A 12,807-nucleotide genomic window follows, 5' to 3' on the forward strand; every position below is an offset into this window, starting at 1 on the left:
GCCCACAAATACAAAATGAATTAGTTAGAGCTTGATAAATTGTTACAATGCAATATTGTTATCATCGAATCAGTTTGACTCATGGCCACCATATTTATAACAGAACAAAATGGCGTCCAGTCCTGTGCCATTTTCGTGATTGTCAGTTGGCTTGCACCATGGTTGTAGCTATTATGTAGTGTCTTCTAACTACAAGTCTGATCTTCCAGCATTATACCAAACACAATTCTATTGTGATACACAAGGTTTTTATTGACTAATTTTCAGAAATAAATTGCCAGGTTTTTGGTGTTTGTGTGTTTTTCCTAGCCTATCTTTCTCTAGAAATTCTTCTGAAATCTGCCCACCATGGATGACCCTGCTTGTATTTGAAATATGGGTGGTATAACTTCCCAGCATCATGGAAGCCATCACTGTATGACAAACTGACAGACAGGTGGTAGGTTGTAACCATCGTGTGATGTTGTGAGCTGCTAACAAGTTAGACACTGACTTATGGTGACCTTATGCACGAAAAGATTGGACTGTTGTAATCCAGAGTATAATTTAATGGATCCTTTTCTGAAGTGGGTCCCCAGACCCTTCTTCCTAATCCGTTTTAGTCTGGATACTCTAGTACAACTTGTTCAGCATCACAGCAACACTGACAGATGAGTGATGCTGCACTTGAAGTACTTTGGCTGGGAATCAAACCCAGCAAGATTCATAGTATGTGTCTATCGAATTGTGTAGATAAGAAGAACCAAAAGAACTAGGAGGTTCAATCTGCAGATGTAAAAATAAATATATGAAACCATCTAAGCCTCCTGCATCTATCAAAATAGAAAATATAGCACAGTCTAAAATAACAAACAAACAAACAACTTTTAGTACAATCCCAGATTTATATAAATGTAGTTTTAATTACTTAGGATTGCAGAAAGATATATAGACTAGTTACTTTTAATTGATGGGGTTTATGGAGAATTTCCATTCCTTTTATTTAGCAATGATTTCTAATTTTTGAAACACTGATGTGCTTGAGTAAAAAGGTAGAATTTTTTTAAATGTTGTGATGTGAATTGTGAATTTTAAAACAGGTTACTATCTAACATTCAAGAGACAGAATTAGTATATTACTAAGCTGTTTGCACAGTCCTTGATCTTGGTAAAGTAGGGCATACTGTTCCATAAACAAATCCAGGAGTGGAACACATACTACCTCATTTGAAGGATACAAACATATTTAGTCAAACAAGAAACTGGCTCATTTGAGAGTTTTAAAGCAAACAAGGACAGAAAGTAGTTTGCATAATTTTCTCATGCTCTTTTTATAGTGCTTATCTTTCATAAGACTCTTTTGAGCACTCGCTGGCCACCTGTCAATAATGTGGCCTTTTATACACCTCACTCTTTTATTGTTCCCATGCCCTTGACTTACAAAATAACAGTCAGAGAAGCCAGCATTGACTGTGGTGGGAAAATACTAATTTTAGGTTAAAAAATATATCTTTTCTTGACTGATATAAATAGAGTTTTCAGTGATATGAAAAAAATAGGAACATTACAAAATCTTCTATGGTAGGAATAAAAATAAATTCATTATTATATCAATAATTTTGGAACGTTAGTTAAGAATTGTATTTAAAGCATTGGTCTGTGGAAAGCTAAGCAAGTAGCATGTAGTTAAGGTGTTGCCACGATTTTACATAATTTTATATTGGTTTCAAGTGAAATATATATATATATATAGTGAGCCTATCAATTACATAAATATTGTGTATATAAATAGCTATTTTAACTTCTTTTTGTAGTATAATGTATCTAGTATTTCTTTCTCAATTTACATAAAATCTGTAAAGCAAAGCATTTTATACGTTTTTATTGACCCATATCCTAGAAGAGATGCTGAATAAACACAATATTATGAATCTGTACATGGGAATACATTTCTTTGCATCAGAGGGCATTATCCAAGATCTTAAGTAGATAGCTGCCTATGCTTCATTTTGCTGTTCTTCAATTAGATTCCAAGTTCCAGTGAAATGAGCATACACAAAAACAATAATTGAAACAAGTTTCAAGCCAATGGAAATTCTTTATGTTCTTTTGAAAAGCAAATACCCCTACCCCCTTACCTTCCTACTACCACCACCTCCCACTCTATCTCAGTAATATGAGGTGGTGGGCTGAGTTGTAGTATTGATGCAGAGACTTTTGATGTTAAATATAACCTCTTATGCAGTCCTTGTAAGAGTACTTCATATTTTTCTTGATAGAGTTTGCATATTGTGCTTTCAAATTGAATTTTAAAATATTTTCATTCGTTGAAACATGGAAGTTAATTGAACTAACAATTCTCAACTGTCAAGAGCAATTTTAGATGTGGTCTCTTTTCTGTTCAATGGATGGTTATTTCAAGACAGCTGGGGAGTAGAAAGAGACAGCCCCTCATTGGGTGTACAGTGGTTTAGATCAGATCTTTCAAGAGGTCTGTTAATTAGACACAGATGTAATACCCAAGGTGCAATAAAAAGATAAGACAGCAGTTAAAGCCTGCAAGGTGAACGAGTTTTCTTTAGGTTCAATCATGATTATATCACCATCCTGCTTTAACTGGTAACTTCATGCATTTTATTCCTTTTCTATAGCCTCGATGATTTAAAAAAAATTTTTTTTATAGATCTCCATGGAGTTTTCTGGGGATATGATATTGAATGGTGTTCAATGTAAACATACATGGAATAAAATAAACTCAGCAGGGATATCTGCAAGTAACTAGCAATAAGACTCTTATTGGAATGGGAATTAAAATGTATACTTTTTCAAGTTATCTAAGTAAACTTTAGAAATTCTAATTCATTATCAATGCATATAAAATAGTGTACAACTCTTCTTGAACTCAGTCTTCCATCTAGCATTGCCACCAAGAATGTAATGCCTTTAATATTAAGATCTACAAACTAATCCTCTTTCTGAATAAAAGAATTGAGGTTCATTCAAAAGAATGATATGAAAATTTAAATAAAATATGATAAAATAATGGAAAGTAATTAATCATTCTGTTAAATTAATGGGAGTGTGAGCTGTAATGAATATGATTAATTATCTATACTTTTAGCAGGTAAAAGGATGTACTCACACATGTGACTTTCTTCATATCCTTATTTCCATATGATAATGATTAGTTAGCACAATGTTTTTAGTTAGTTTCTTTTCCATTTGCAACTCCATTATATGATTTGTAATGAAGGTAACAATCAAATGAAAACAAATTGTAAATATGGATAAATATGTTCTTTACATTTTAATCTTTGTATATTGACTATTATGTTGTCTCAAAGAAAGTAACTATGCTTTAAAATCTGAAATCTAATTTAAATCCTTACATTAAAAGTCAAAAAAAGTGGGAATAACCTTAGGATGAGTTTACTATTCATCAAGATGTGAAAATGAAAATCCCTTCATCTTCTTGTCTCCTGTTTTTCTCATCTATAGAATGAATCCATTGACCTGGATTAGTGGGTTTCACATTTCAGCAGCAGAAACCTCTTATCAGGCAAAATATCATGCACAATGTCAATGTGTGTCAAATTAAATGATAAACTGGAGCTTTTCTTATTGAAACAGCAGTAGGGGAGAGGTATAGTGGAGTCCTAGCATAGCACTGTGGATTAATGTGCTGGACTGCAAAGTAGGTTTGAATCACAAGGTCAGCAGTTCAAGCTCACCAGTCACTCCTCAGAAACCCTATATAGGGTTGCTGTGGGTCGGAACCAACTAAATGACACTTAACAATAACAACATATTGAAACAAAAGAGGTTGAGCCCAACCCTGCATGCTGGCTCTCCCCTCCCTCCCGACATACCCATTGAAGATGGCTCTTCTTGTTGTTAAGTGCCTTTGAGTCATTTCCAACTCATAGCAACCAAGCATAGGGTTTCTGAGGAGAAGCTGGACGGCTCTAGGTAATTCCTCAAGTTTCATGACACACATTTTTAAATTACATGATCTTTAAGTTTCTCTAAAATTTTAAAGTATTTCTCAACTTCATAAATTAGCTTTTGTCTGTTAAAGCAGTGAAAATTATAAACTCTACCTTGTAAAATGAAATAACACATGCAACTGTAAGAAGGTTTCAGTCTGTGCTAAGGAGGATTCTAAAGTTAGAAAGCCCACATTCCATAATAGAGGCACTGACTGAAAACCTAACAGCTCTCTATAAGACCAAATACTGCATATTGAAGAAATGAATAAATTGGTAACATTCCAAATATTCTTTGAATATTCAGAAAATTTCAAAAGTCTTTTAATTCAATCTAAATTTCCTTATCTACCTCTATACTTTACTTGAGTTCTAATTAAAAAAAATGTTTGGAAAGTTTAAAGGCAGAAAGCACTTAAATGACATTTTCTAGCTTCTGCTACCAGAAAGTCAGCACATGCAGTGTGCAACTTTCATACCCTTGTAGTCATAAATACGTAGCACTAAAAATGAGGTGGTAAAGGAGCACATTACACAAAATAGCTAATTGTCCAGGAAAGGAAAAGTCTTCCAGAGATAAACTGTTAGAATGGAGTCCTTTTCTTTGGAAATTACTGAAATGAATTAGGTGCATTCCAGACATAAGTAATGGGTCTTCATTGTGACTAATACCTGATGTGTTTTATGAGCAAGGATCCTGCAACTGCCTACAATAAAGGAAGTGAATAAAAGCAAACTTTTAGTAATCCCAAAAGGACCCAAAGTGAAATTATTCCAGTAGTCACCTTATATAGACTGTGACACTGTTCCCTTTTTGCAACACTGTTTAGTCCGCACATTCCTTTTCCACAGTAAGGTACAGAGACCTACTTTATAACACTTTAGGGAAGTTAATGTACCAGATCTTGAAAAGTCTTTCTGGAACGTGATGTGACTTGCAGTTTTCTATTAATAGCACTTTTAATTCTTGCATTGTTTTGCAGGTCCCTGGGGCCGATGCATGGGAGATGAATGTGGTCCAGGAGGCATTCAGACCAGGGCTGTGTGGTGTGCCCATGTGGAAGGATGGACAACATTACATACAAACTGTAAGCAGGCAGAGAGACCAAATAACCAGCAGAATTGCTTCAGAATTTGTGACTGGCACAAAGAGTTGTACGATTGGAGACTAGGCCCCTGGAATCAATGTCAGCCTGTGATTTCAAAGAGTCTGGAAAAACCCCTCGAATGCATTAAGGGGGAAGAAGGCATTCAGGTGAGAGAGATAACATGCATCCAGAAAGGTAAAAACATTCCTGCAGAAGATATCATTTGTGAGTACTTTGAGCCCAAGCCTCTTCTAGAACAGGCTTGCCTTATCCCATGCCAGAAAGATTGCATTGTGTCTGAGTTTTCTGCTTGGTCAGAGTGCTCCAAGACATGTGGCAATGGACTTCAGCACCGGACACGTCATGTGGTCACACCCCCTCAATTTGGAGGCTCTGGTTGTCCAAACTTGACCGAGTTCCAGGTGTGCCAATCAAGTCCATGTGAAGCTGAGGAGAGCATGTACAGCTTGCATGTTGGTCCTTGGAGCATGTGTTCAATGCCCCACTTGAGACAAGTAAGACAAACAAGGAGACGTGGGAAGAATAAAGAACGGGAAAAGGACCGAGGGAAAGGAGTAAAGGATCCAGAGGCCCGTGAACTTATTAAGAAAAAGAGAAATCGAAATAGGCAGAACAGACAAGAGAACAAATACTGGGACATCCAGATTGGATATCAGACCAGGGAGGTTATGTGTACTAACAAGACTGGAAAAGCGGCTGATATGAGGTAATGTTTTATTACCATTAACTACTTACTACATGTGTCAGTCTGACAAGGCCATGGATTGGGATAATGCTGAATATGTATCGTATTAAGACCTGGAATACTAATGCACAATTTCGTATGAATTACCCACATGTATAATTTTTGATAATTCAAACCTTTAAAGTTTCTGTGGCTATTCTGGGGTTATTTTTATTTTGTTCTTATGTAAGCATTCACTATACTACTATCAATTATGAGGTTGGCCCAGGACTGGGCATTGTTTTGTTCTGTTGTGCATAGGTTTGCTCTGAGTCAGTACTGACTTGATGGCACCTAACGACAACAATACTACCATCACCATACCAGTTACATTTATGTTGATTTAAACTCATGGTGATTCCATGTGTGTCAGAGTAGAACTGTGCTCCATAAGATTTTAAGTGAGTTATTTTGGGGGGAGTAGATCAGGAAGCCTTTCGTCCAAGCACAGTGTGGGTGGGTTTAAACCACAACACTTCCATTCAACAGATTAACAGCCAAATGTGTTAACTGTACCACCCAGGGACTCCTGGCACTATACTGGCGGTGGTGGTGGTGGTGGTATGTAGTGGAGTTGGTTCCAATTCCTAACGACCCTCATAGGGTTTCCAAGACTGTAAATCTTTGTTGTTGTTGTTGTTGTTAAATGCCGTCAAGTTGATTTCAACCCATAGCAACCCTGTATAGAGTTTCCAAGGAGCAGCTGGTGAGCTTGAACCGCTGACCTTGCGGTTCAAATGGCTTTGCAGTCTGGCACATTAATGCACAGTGCCATACCAGGACTCCTAAATCTTTAGGGGAGCAGAAAACCTCATCTGTCTTCCGTGGAACAGCTGGTAGTTTCTAACTGCTGACCTTGTGGTTAGCAGCCCAACTAGTAACCACTATGTTACCAAAGCTCCTTTGGTACTATACTTCTTGAATTAATTTGAAATTTCATTTCTAATCTAGAGTTTCCACAATTTTCCATGAGAAGATACTGCTTCTTTAGGTTAATAGTGTTGTTTCATTTTTATTAGGGAGAAAAATTACTTAGTGGCTGGATTGTTAGTATTTTAAATCCAGATAGGCATTTTTAGTAAACTAGAGCAAAGCGTACTTCTAATCGCTCCAAGTTTATAGCATTTTAAGAATAACCCTATGAACAAAATCTACTCTAAACAACAATCTAGGGAGCCATAGCTAAGAATAATATTAGTTCACATTTTATAAAAAGGAATAACTCTCCCTAGTGAAAAAAGAGAAACCTGCTGTATAAGTAGAAAATATTAATCATGAACAGCCTAGCTTGGATAATATGTAATTAATTTGCTGTATATTCTAGACAAAAATTACTTGGCAAATTATCTTTGGGTAAATAATGACTGTATTATGAAATATGAATGACTTTCTCATGCATAACTTGTTTGTTGTGAAAATAACATTCATTGAGGATTAGCTAAAGGATATGATGTCCTCTGAATAGTCTCAGTTTTGCTCTTGGATAAGTCAAATCATCTGGGACTGGCTTATTGGGATCATTTGCATAATTGCCTTTTCTGAACTACTTATGCAGTTATGATTTGTGCTGAACTGAGAGAAATTATGGAAACATTTTGAATTTGATATTCTGTTTGTTGAAGAAATGACATTGAGAATATCTTCTACTATGCTGTAAAGTCTATCCTTTTGACTGAAAACATGTAAGACAAATTTTACTGAGGTTGCAACTTGTGGTTTTGCTGAGCAGTTGCATTGCTTTTCTAATAACCCTGGATATCTTGTAAGAGATCACATTGTCCTGTTTGGCTGTTAGGATACTAAAGAAAACCATGTGGCAATCATTTTGCTTATTAACATAGCCCTTTTGACTTCATTTCTTCTTTCATCCTCATTATTTTTTCTTCACCCATCTTGTCTAGTAATGTTATCTAGATAAAAATTAGATATATAAGCAAACAAGCAAATACATAAATATTTTTTTTGCTTATATATATATATATATATAATTGCAAACAAGCAAACAGATAACAAATATTATTTAAAACAACTTTGTTATTGTTAATGCAATAACATTGTATTGTTCTGTTCACTATTTTTACTTTTAGCATATTTGCTACCTCTAAGTCCTGTTTTAAGGAGCTCTGGCAGCGTACTGGTTATGAATCAGGCTGCAAAACGCAGGGTCAGCAGTTCAAAACTACCAGCTGTTCCGCGGGGGGAAAGATGAGGCTTTCTGCTCCCGTAAAGATTTCCAGCCTCAGAAACCCTGTACAGGGTCGCTATGAGTCGGACCTGACTCCACGGCACATTACAACAACAAGTCCTGTCTTGGAAGGTGAGGGGCTCCATATAATAAGCAATGCACTGTGATCAACACAGTTTGTGGTTCCAACCCTCCAGACACTCTGCGGGTGAAAGTTGAGGTTTTCTGCTCTCACAAAGATTTTAAAGCCTTGGATACCCTATACAGGATCAAAATCAGCCAGAACTGACGCAAAGTCACTTAAAAACAACATCAACTCTTGTTCTGGCATTGCTAATGGCTTCCTTTCCTTTTCCCTCCTCCTAGTTCCTTACAACTCGTATGCTCCTGTGTATGGGTTTAACTTCTGGTTTGGGGTCATGTGTGCTTTTTAACTCAATCATGTTTTGTTCTTTTCTGACTACCCTTGTTCTGGTGATTTTCTGATCTCTTTTCCTGAAGTCTTACACTGACTTTATTTACTTGGATCCCACCAAGTAACTGAATGAGCCTCCAAGGAAACTTGAATTGTCTCCTGCTGTCATTTGGTTAACATGCTGCAGACATTTAATTTAATGTTGACTACTCAATTAAAAGTGTAATTAGGATAGTAGCTACCACTACATAAAGTTTAATATTTCCATCCACTTGTTTAAATTAAGCAACTATATTAAATAAACTGCAGTTTATTTAAAGATATTAAATAAACACAGTTAATGAGGAAGAGTTGACTAGTGTGATGAAATTAGGAATCAGTGAATTTTCTCAGTAACACAAAACCTCTAGGAGCCTGAACTTCATGGTCTTGTTATCAAATGGCTTCTGATGTACGCCGAGTTTCTGGTTGAACAGCAAATGACAAAATAGACATGACTGCACAAGGAAATAATTCTGTTTCTAGGTGCCCTGGTGTCAATTCTGACTCATAATGATTGACTTGACAGTGCTCTCTGTTTTAGTCCAATATCCATCTGATATTAGCAATAATGTGTCTTGTTTCATGCACTTTTCTAAATTCACCTTGCATTTTTGGCAATTCTTTATCAATGTACTGTTGCAACTGATTTTACAATATATTCAGCAAAATTTTAATTGAGTATGATACTTATATTTTTATAGTGTCTAAATTTTGTTGGGTATTTTTTCTTTGAAAAGCACACAAATATGAATCTCTTCCAGTCAGTTGACCAGGTAGCTATCCTCCAAATTTCTTGGTATGGAGGAGTGAGCTCCTCCATCACTGTATCCATTTATTGAAGCGTTTAAGTGAGTATTCCATCAATTCTTGGGGACACATTTGTCTCCAACACCTTCAGTGCAACTTGGACTTCTTCAATAACTTTGGTTCTTGATAATATACTATCCTTTGAAATGTTTCAACAACAACCAATTCATTGTGGTACATTGACTCTATACATTCCTTCCATCTTCTTTGCTACTTCCTGTTTTATTCAATAATTTGTCCATAGAATCACTCTATATTGCAACTTGAGGCTTAAAACTTTTCGTAAATTCTTTCACTTTGAGAAACACCAAGTATGTTCTTCCGACAGAGTGCCAAGTTTTTATAATCACCATAAATTCTGAATAATTACAACTGAATCATATCATCCTATAAGCATCTTCTACATTTTCTTGCCCAAACCCATCAGGAAAAAGTTGTTTGGTGGACATTAACAAGGATATGAGTAGAAGAGCTATATGAAGCAATCCACAATGTTGCAGTGGCCCAGTCAAGTTAACACATATTTTGGGGGACATAATTCATAGCAAGTCTATGAAACATATTTATGGAATGCGATGGGAGTGATAGGGGAGAAGAGGGAGCTGAAAAATGTTTTAAAAGAAATTTCCAAATTTTGTGATTCTAATTAGTTTTGATTAATACCTAGGAGCCATGTTGGGCTGCTAACCACGAGGTCAGCAATTTGAATCTACAAGTTGCTTTGTGGGAGAATGATAAGACTTTCTTCTCCTGTAAAGATTTACCACCTCAGAAACCCTATTACAGGGTTGCTGAGTCAGAACCAACTAGACACATAACAACAACACAGTCATACTTAAAATGGTAGACCTAAAAAAAACCAAAAAACCTATGTATCTTTCTTGATGAAAAGTTAATTTTCAACATGTCCCACAACTTAGTTCATGCTAAAGAAGCAGGAGGGCATTTTTATTCATACATATTAAATAAGCCAGCTTCCAACTTATTTTTATTCTTGAAAATAACTGCATCATTTTTACTCAGTTGATGGGCTGCATGGCTCCCAAGGGCCCATTTCCACACTAGGACTTTGTAAGTTAGTAAAATCGCAAATGTAATCCTAACCCCACCAAAAAGATGGGAGTAAATTGCCCACATATTTAAAGTAATGCTAACCCCTTTTAGGTTGTTCAGAATCCATTTGTAAAATTACTATTTTCCATGCATCAATAGCAGGCTTTTAGTTTAAAAAACATTCCTACAATATCCAAAGTGATGATTTCCCAGCCAGATATTCATCATTTCTTATGAGCTTGTCTTATCTGCCTTTTGGGCACAGTTGACTAAAGGAAGAAAGTCAAAATCCCCAAATCCTTTGGTAGATAGAAGGGGGCTAAAGAAAAACAATATGGATTCAAAATGTAGAGTACTCTGATTTCTCTTGATCAAAACTCAGGGTTCCTGATAATCATCTTCTTTTTGACTGGATTCAACCAATGGGAGTCAGTAGCAGTACATGAACATGTGAAAAGAGAGGATCGTTTTGGTTTTTGTTGTTGTTTGTGTTAAGTGTCATCGAGGCGGTTCCCACCCATAAAGATCCTGTATAGGGTTTCTGAGGAGTGGCTGGTGAGCCTGAACCACTGACCTTGCTGTCCAGTGCCCACAGCACCACACAAAGACTCCAGAAGAAGAGGGGATACAGTGTATTTATTCATTCCTGTCTGTGGGTCTACAGTGGCTTAGTCCCTCCAACAAAAGACACAGTCCCTATCTAAAAGCCCTCTTTTATAGCTTAATCTATTTCAGGTTCTGGTAAAATTTTCTCCCTTGATAACTCTATCACCCAGGGTATTACACCAACCCTTGGCAATTTCTGTCAGCATTGCTTATATGTTTGTTAATATTCCTTTAATTATACTCTCCCAAGTTGACACATTATGTATTGACAAACTGTTTTCTGTTGACCCTAAATATTATAACATCTCCACTTCAGTAAAATATCAGAGTTAGAGAACAATGTCTATGTCATTGCTAGTCCACTAATTAATTACCAATTAATTAATTTACTGTGTTTTTAAAAGTTATTTTATTTATTTATTTATTTTTAACTCAGTCAGCCAAGTGTAAGCTATCAAGACATTCTGGCTGCTGGAATATTGTTATTAAGTGCTGTCGAGTCACTTCTGACTCACAGCAATCCTTTATAGGATTTCAGACTCCAGCAACCACAAGGCTGGTGGTTCAAACCAACCTTGCAGTCCAGTAGGTCAACAATTTCTCAATAGTAAAACTATAATAAGACGATTGAGGGCAGTCATATTAGTGTATTGGAAAGTGAACACACATACCATAATTAAAGAGAATATGGACACGTTCTGATATATGTAACTAATGTCACTGAACAATTTATATAGACATTGTCAAAGAGGAAAACAACTTCCTTTGCAAACTTGCACCAAAAACATGATTTTTTAAAAAATAGGTGAATAGCTAGACCATAAACTACCTCATGGAATCAAGATCACAAACTATTAACTTTTAGCGTATTCTTGATCTAGGGCAATGCCAGAATGTATCATCTCTCAAAAAATGCTTGGTGAAAGTAATAACATTTAAGGGAGTCTTTCTGTTTTAGAATTGAGCATTTTGGGAAAATGATAGGGACTCATTTGAGACCAATGGGAATGGAAGCATCTACAGGTTATAAAGAAAATAATGTGTCCCCAAAAGAAAGGTTATTTTCAATTAAAAGAATATAGATTTAAATTTATTTCATACAGGAGACATTATTTCAGATCTACTTCAATATTATTGCTGATGCATAGATAATTTAAAATATTTTTCTGTAGAAATTAGAAATGTACATTAAATGTGTTCCAATAATTTCTGAGCATTAGTTCATTTAGTTTGTTGTTGTTGTTAAGTGCCGTCGCAGTAGGTTCCGACCCATAGCGACCCTGTACAGGGTTTCTGAGGCTGTAAATCTTTACGGGAGCAGCTGGTAGTTTCAAACTGCTGACCTTGTGGTTCACAACCCAATTCCCAACCACTATGATACCAGGGCTCCTTTCATTTAGTTTAATCTTTGTTTATTTTCAAGCATTCTTTTTTTAAAAAAATAAATGTTTTATTGTGAATTATGTGATAGTTTACATGGGACAACATTAGTTTTACATTCATTCTATCGTATATCATTTTTTCATTGCCACCATTACAATCCCCTCCATGCATCATCAACAAACCAAAAGGTACACCCTGCAAGCCTGCCCACCCCCCGCCCCCACCAGCCCCCGGTCATAAACACACAGCCCCTCTCCCTCTCTGGATCTCAAGTCCCCAGCTGTTCCATTTCTCCACATCATCATCTCTGACTTCATCTCAGGCATCATTGCTTCTCTGGGTAGGGTCCCACTCCCTGCTCTTCTCCGTTGATGGTCCTAGGGACCTCCGCTCCTAGACTGAAAAGTTAATCACTCCCCTACTTGCTATAAAACGTCTACCTTTACATTTCCAACCCTCACAATCAGTCCTGATAACAATTATTCACTATTGTATCACAAGAGACCGGTCTGCATTTC

The 12,807-nt window shown here is 36.3% G+C and overlaps 1 protein-coding gene across 1 annotated transcript in view; it reads left to right on the top strand.

Moving 5' to 3' along the window:
• The first annotated feature begins 650 nt into the window (after positions 1-650).
• THSD7A (thrombospondin, type I, domain containing 7A) overlaps positions 651-12,807 on the top strand; it is a 306,380-nt gene continuing 294,223 nt past the window's right edge. Inside the window, exons 1-3 of the mRNA XM_006834388.1 lie at positions 651-708; positions 1,317-1,454; positions 4,949-5,780. Of these exons, the coding sequence (XP_006834451.1) occupies positions 651-708; positions 1,317-1,454; positions 4,949-5,780 (1,028 nt within the window). The remainder of the gene's footprint in view (positions 709-1,316; positions 1,455-4,948; positions 5,781-12,807) is intronic.

The sequence above is a fragment of the Chrysochloris asiatica genome, unplaced genomic scaffold (genome assembly GCF_000296735.1).
Source record: "Chrysochloris asiatica unplaced genomic scaffold, ChrAsi1.0 scaffold00010, whole genome shotgun sequence".
Lineage (NCBI taxonomy): Eukaryota > Metazoa > Chordata > Mammalia > Afrosoricida > Chrysochloridae > Chrysochloris > Chrysochloris asiatica.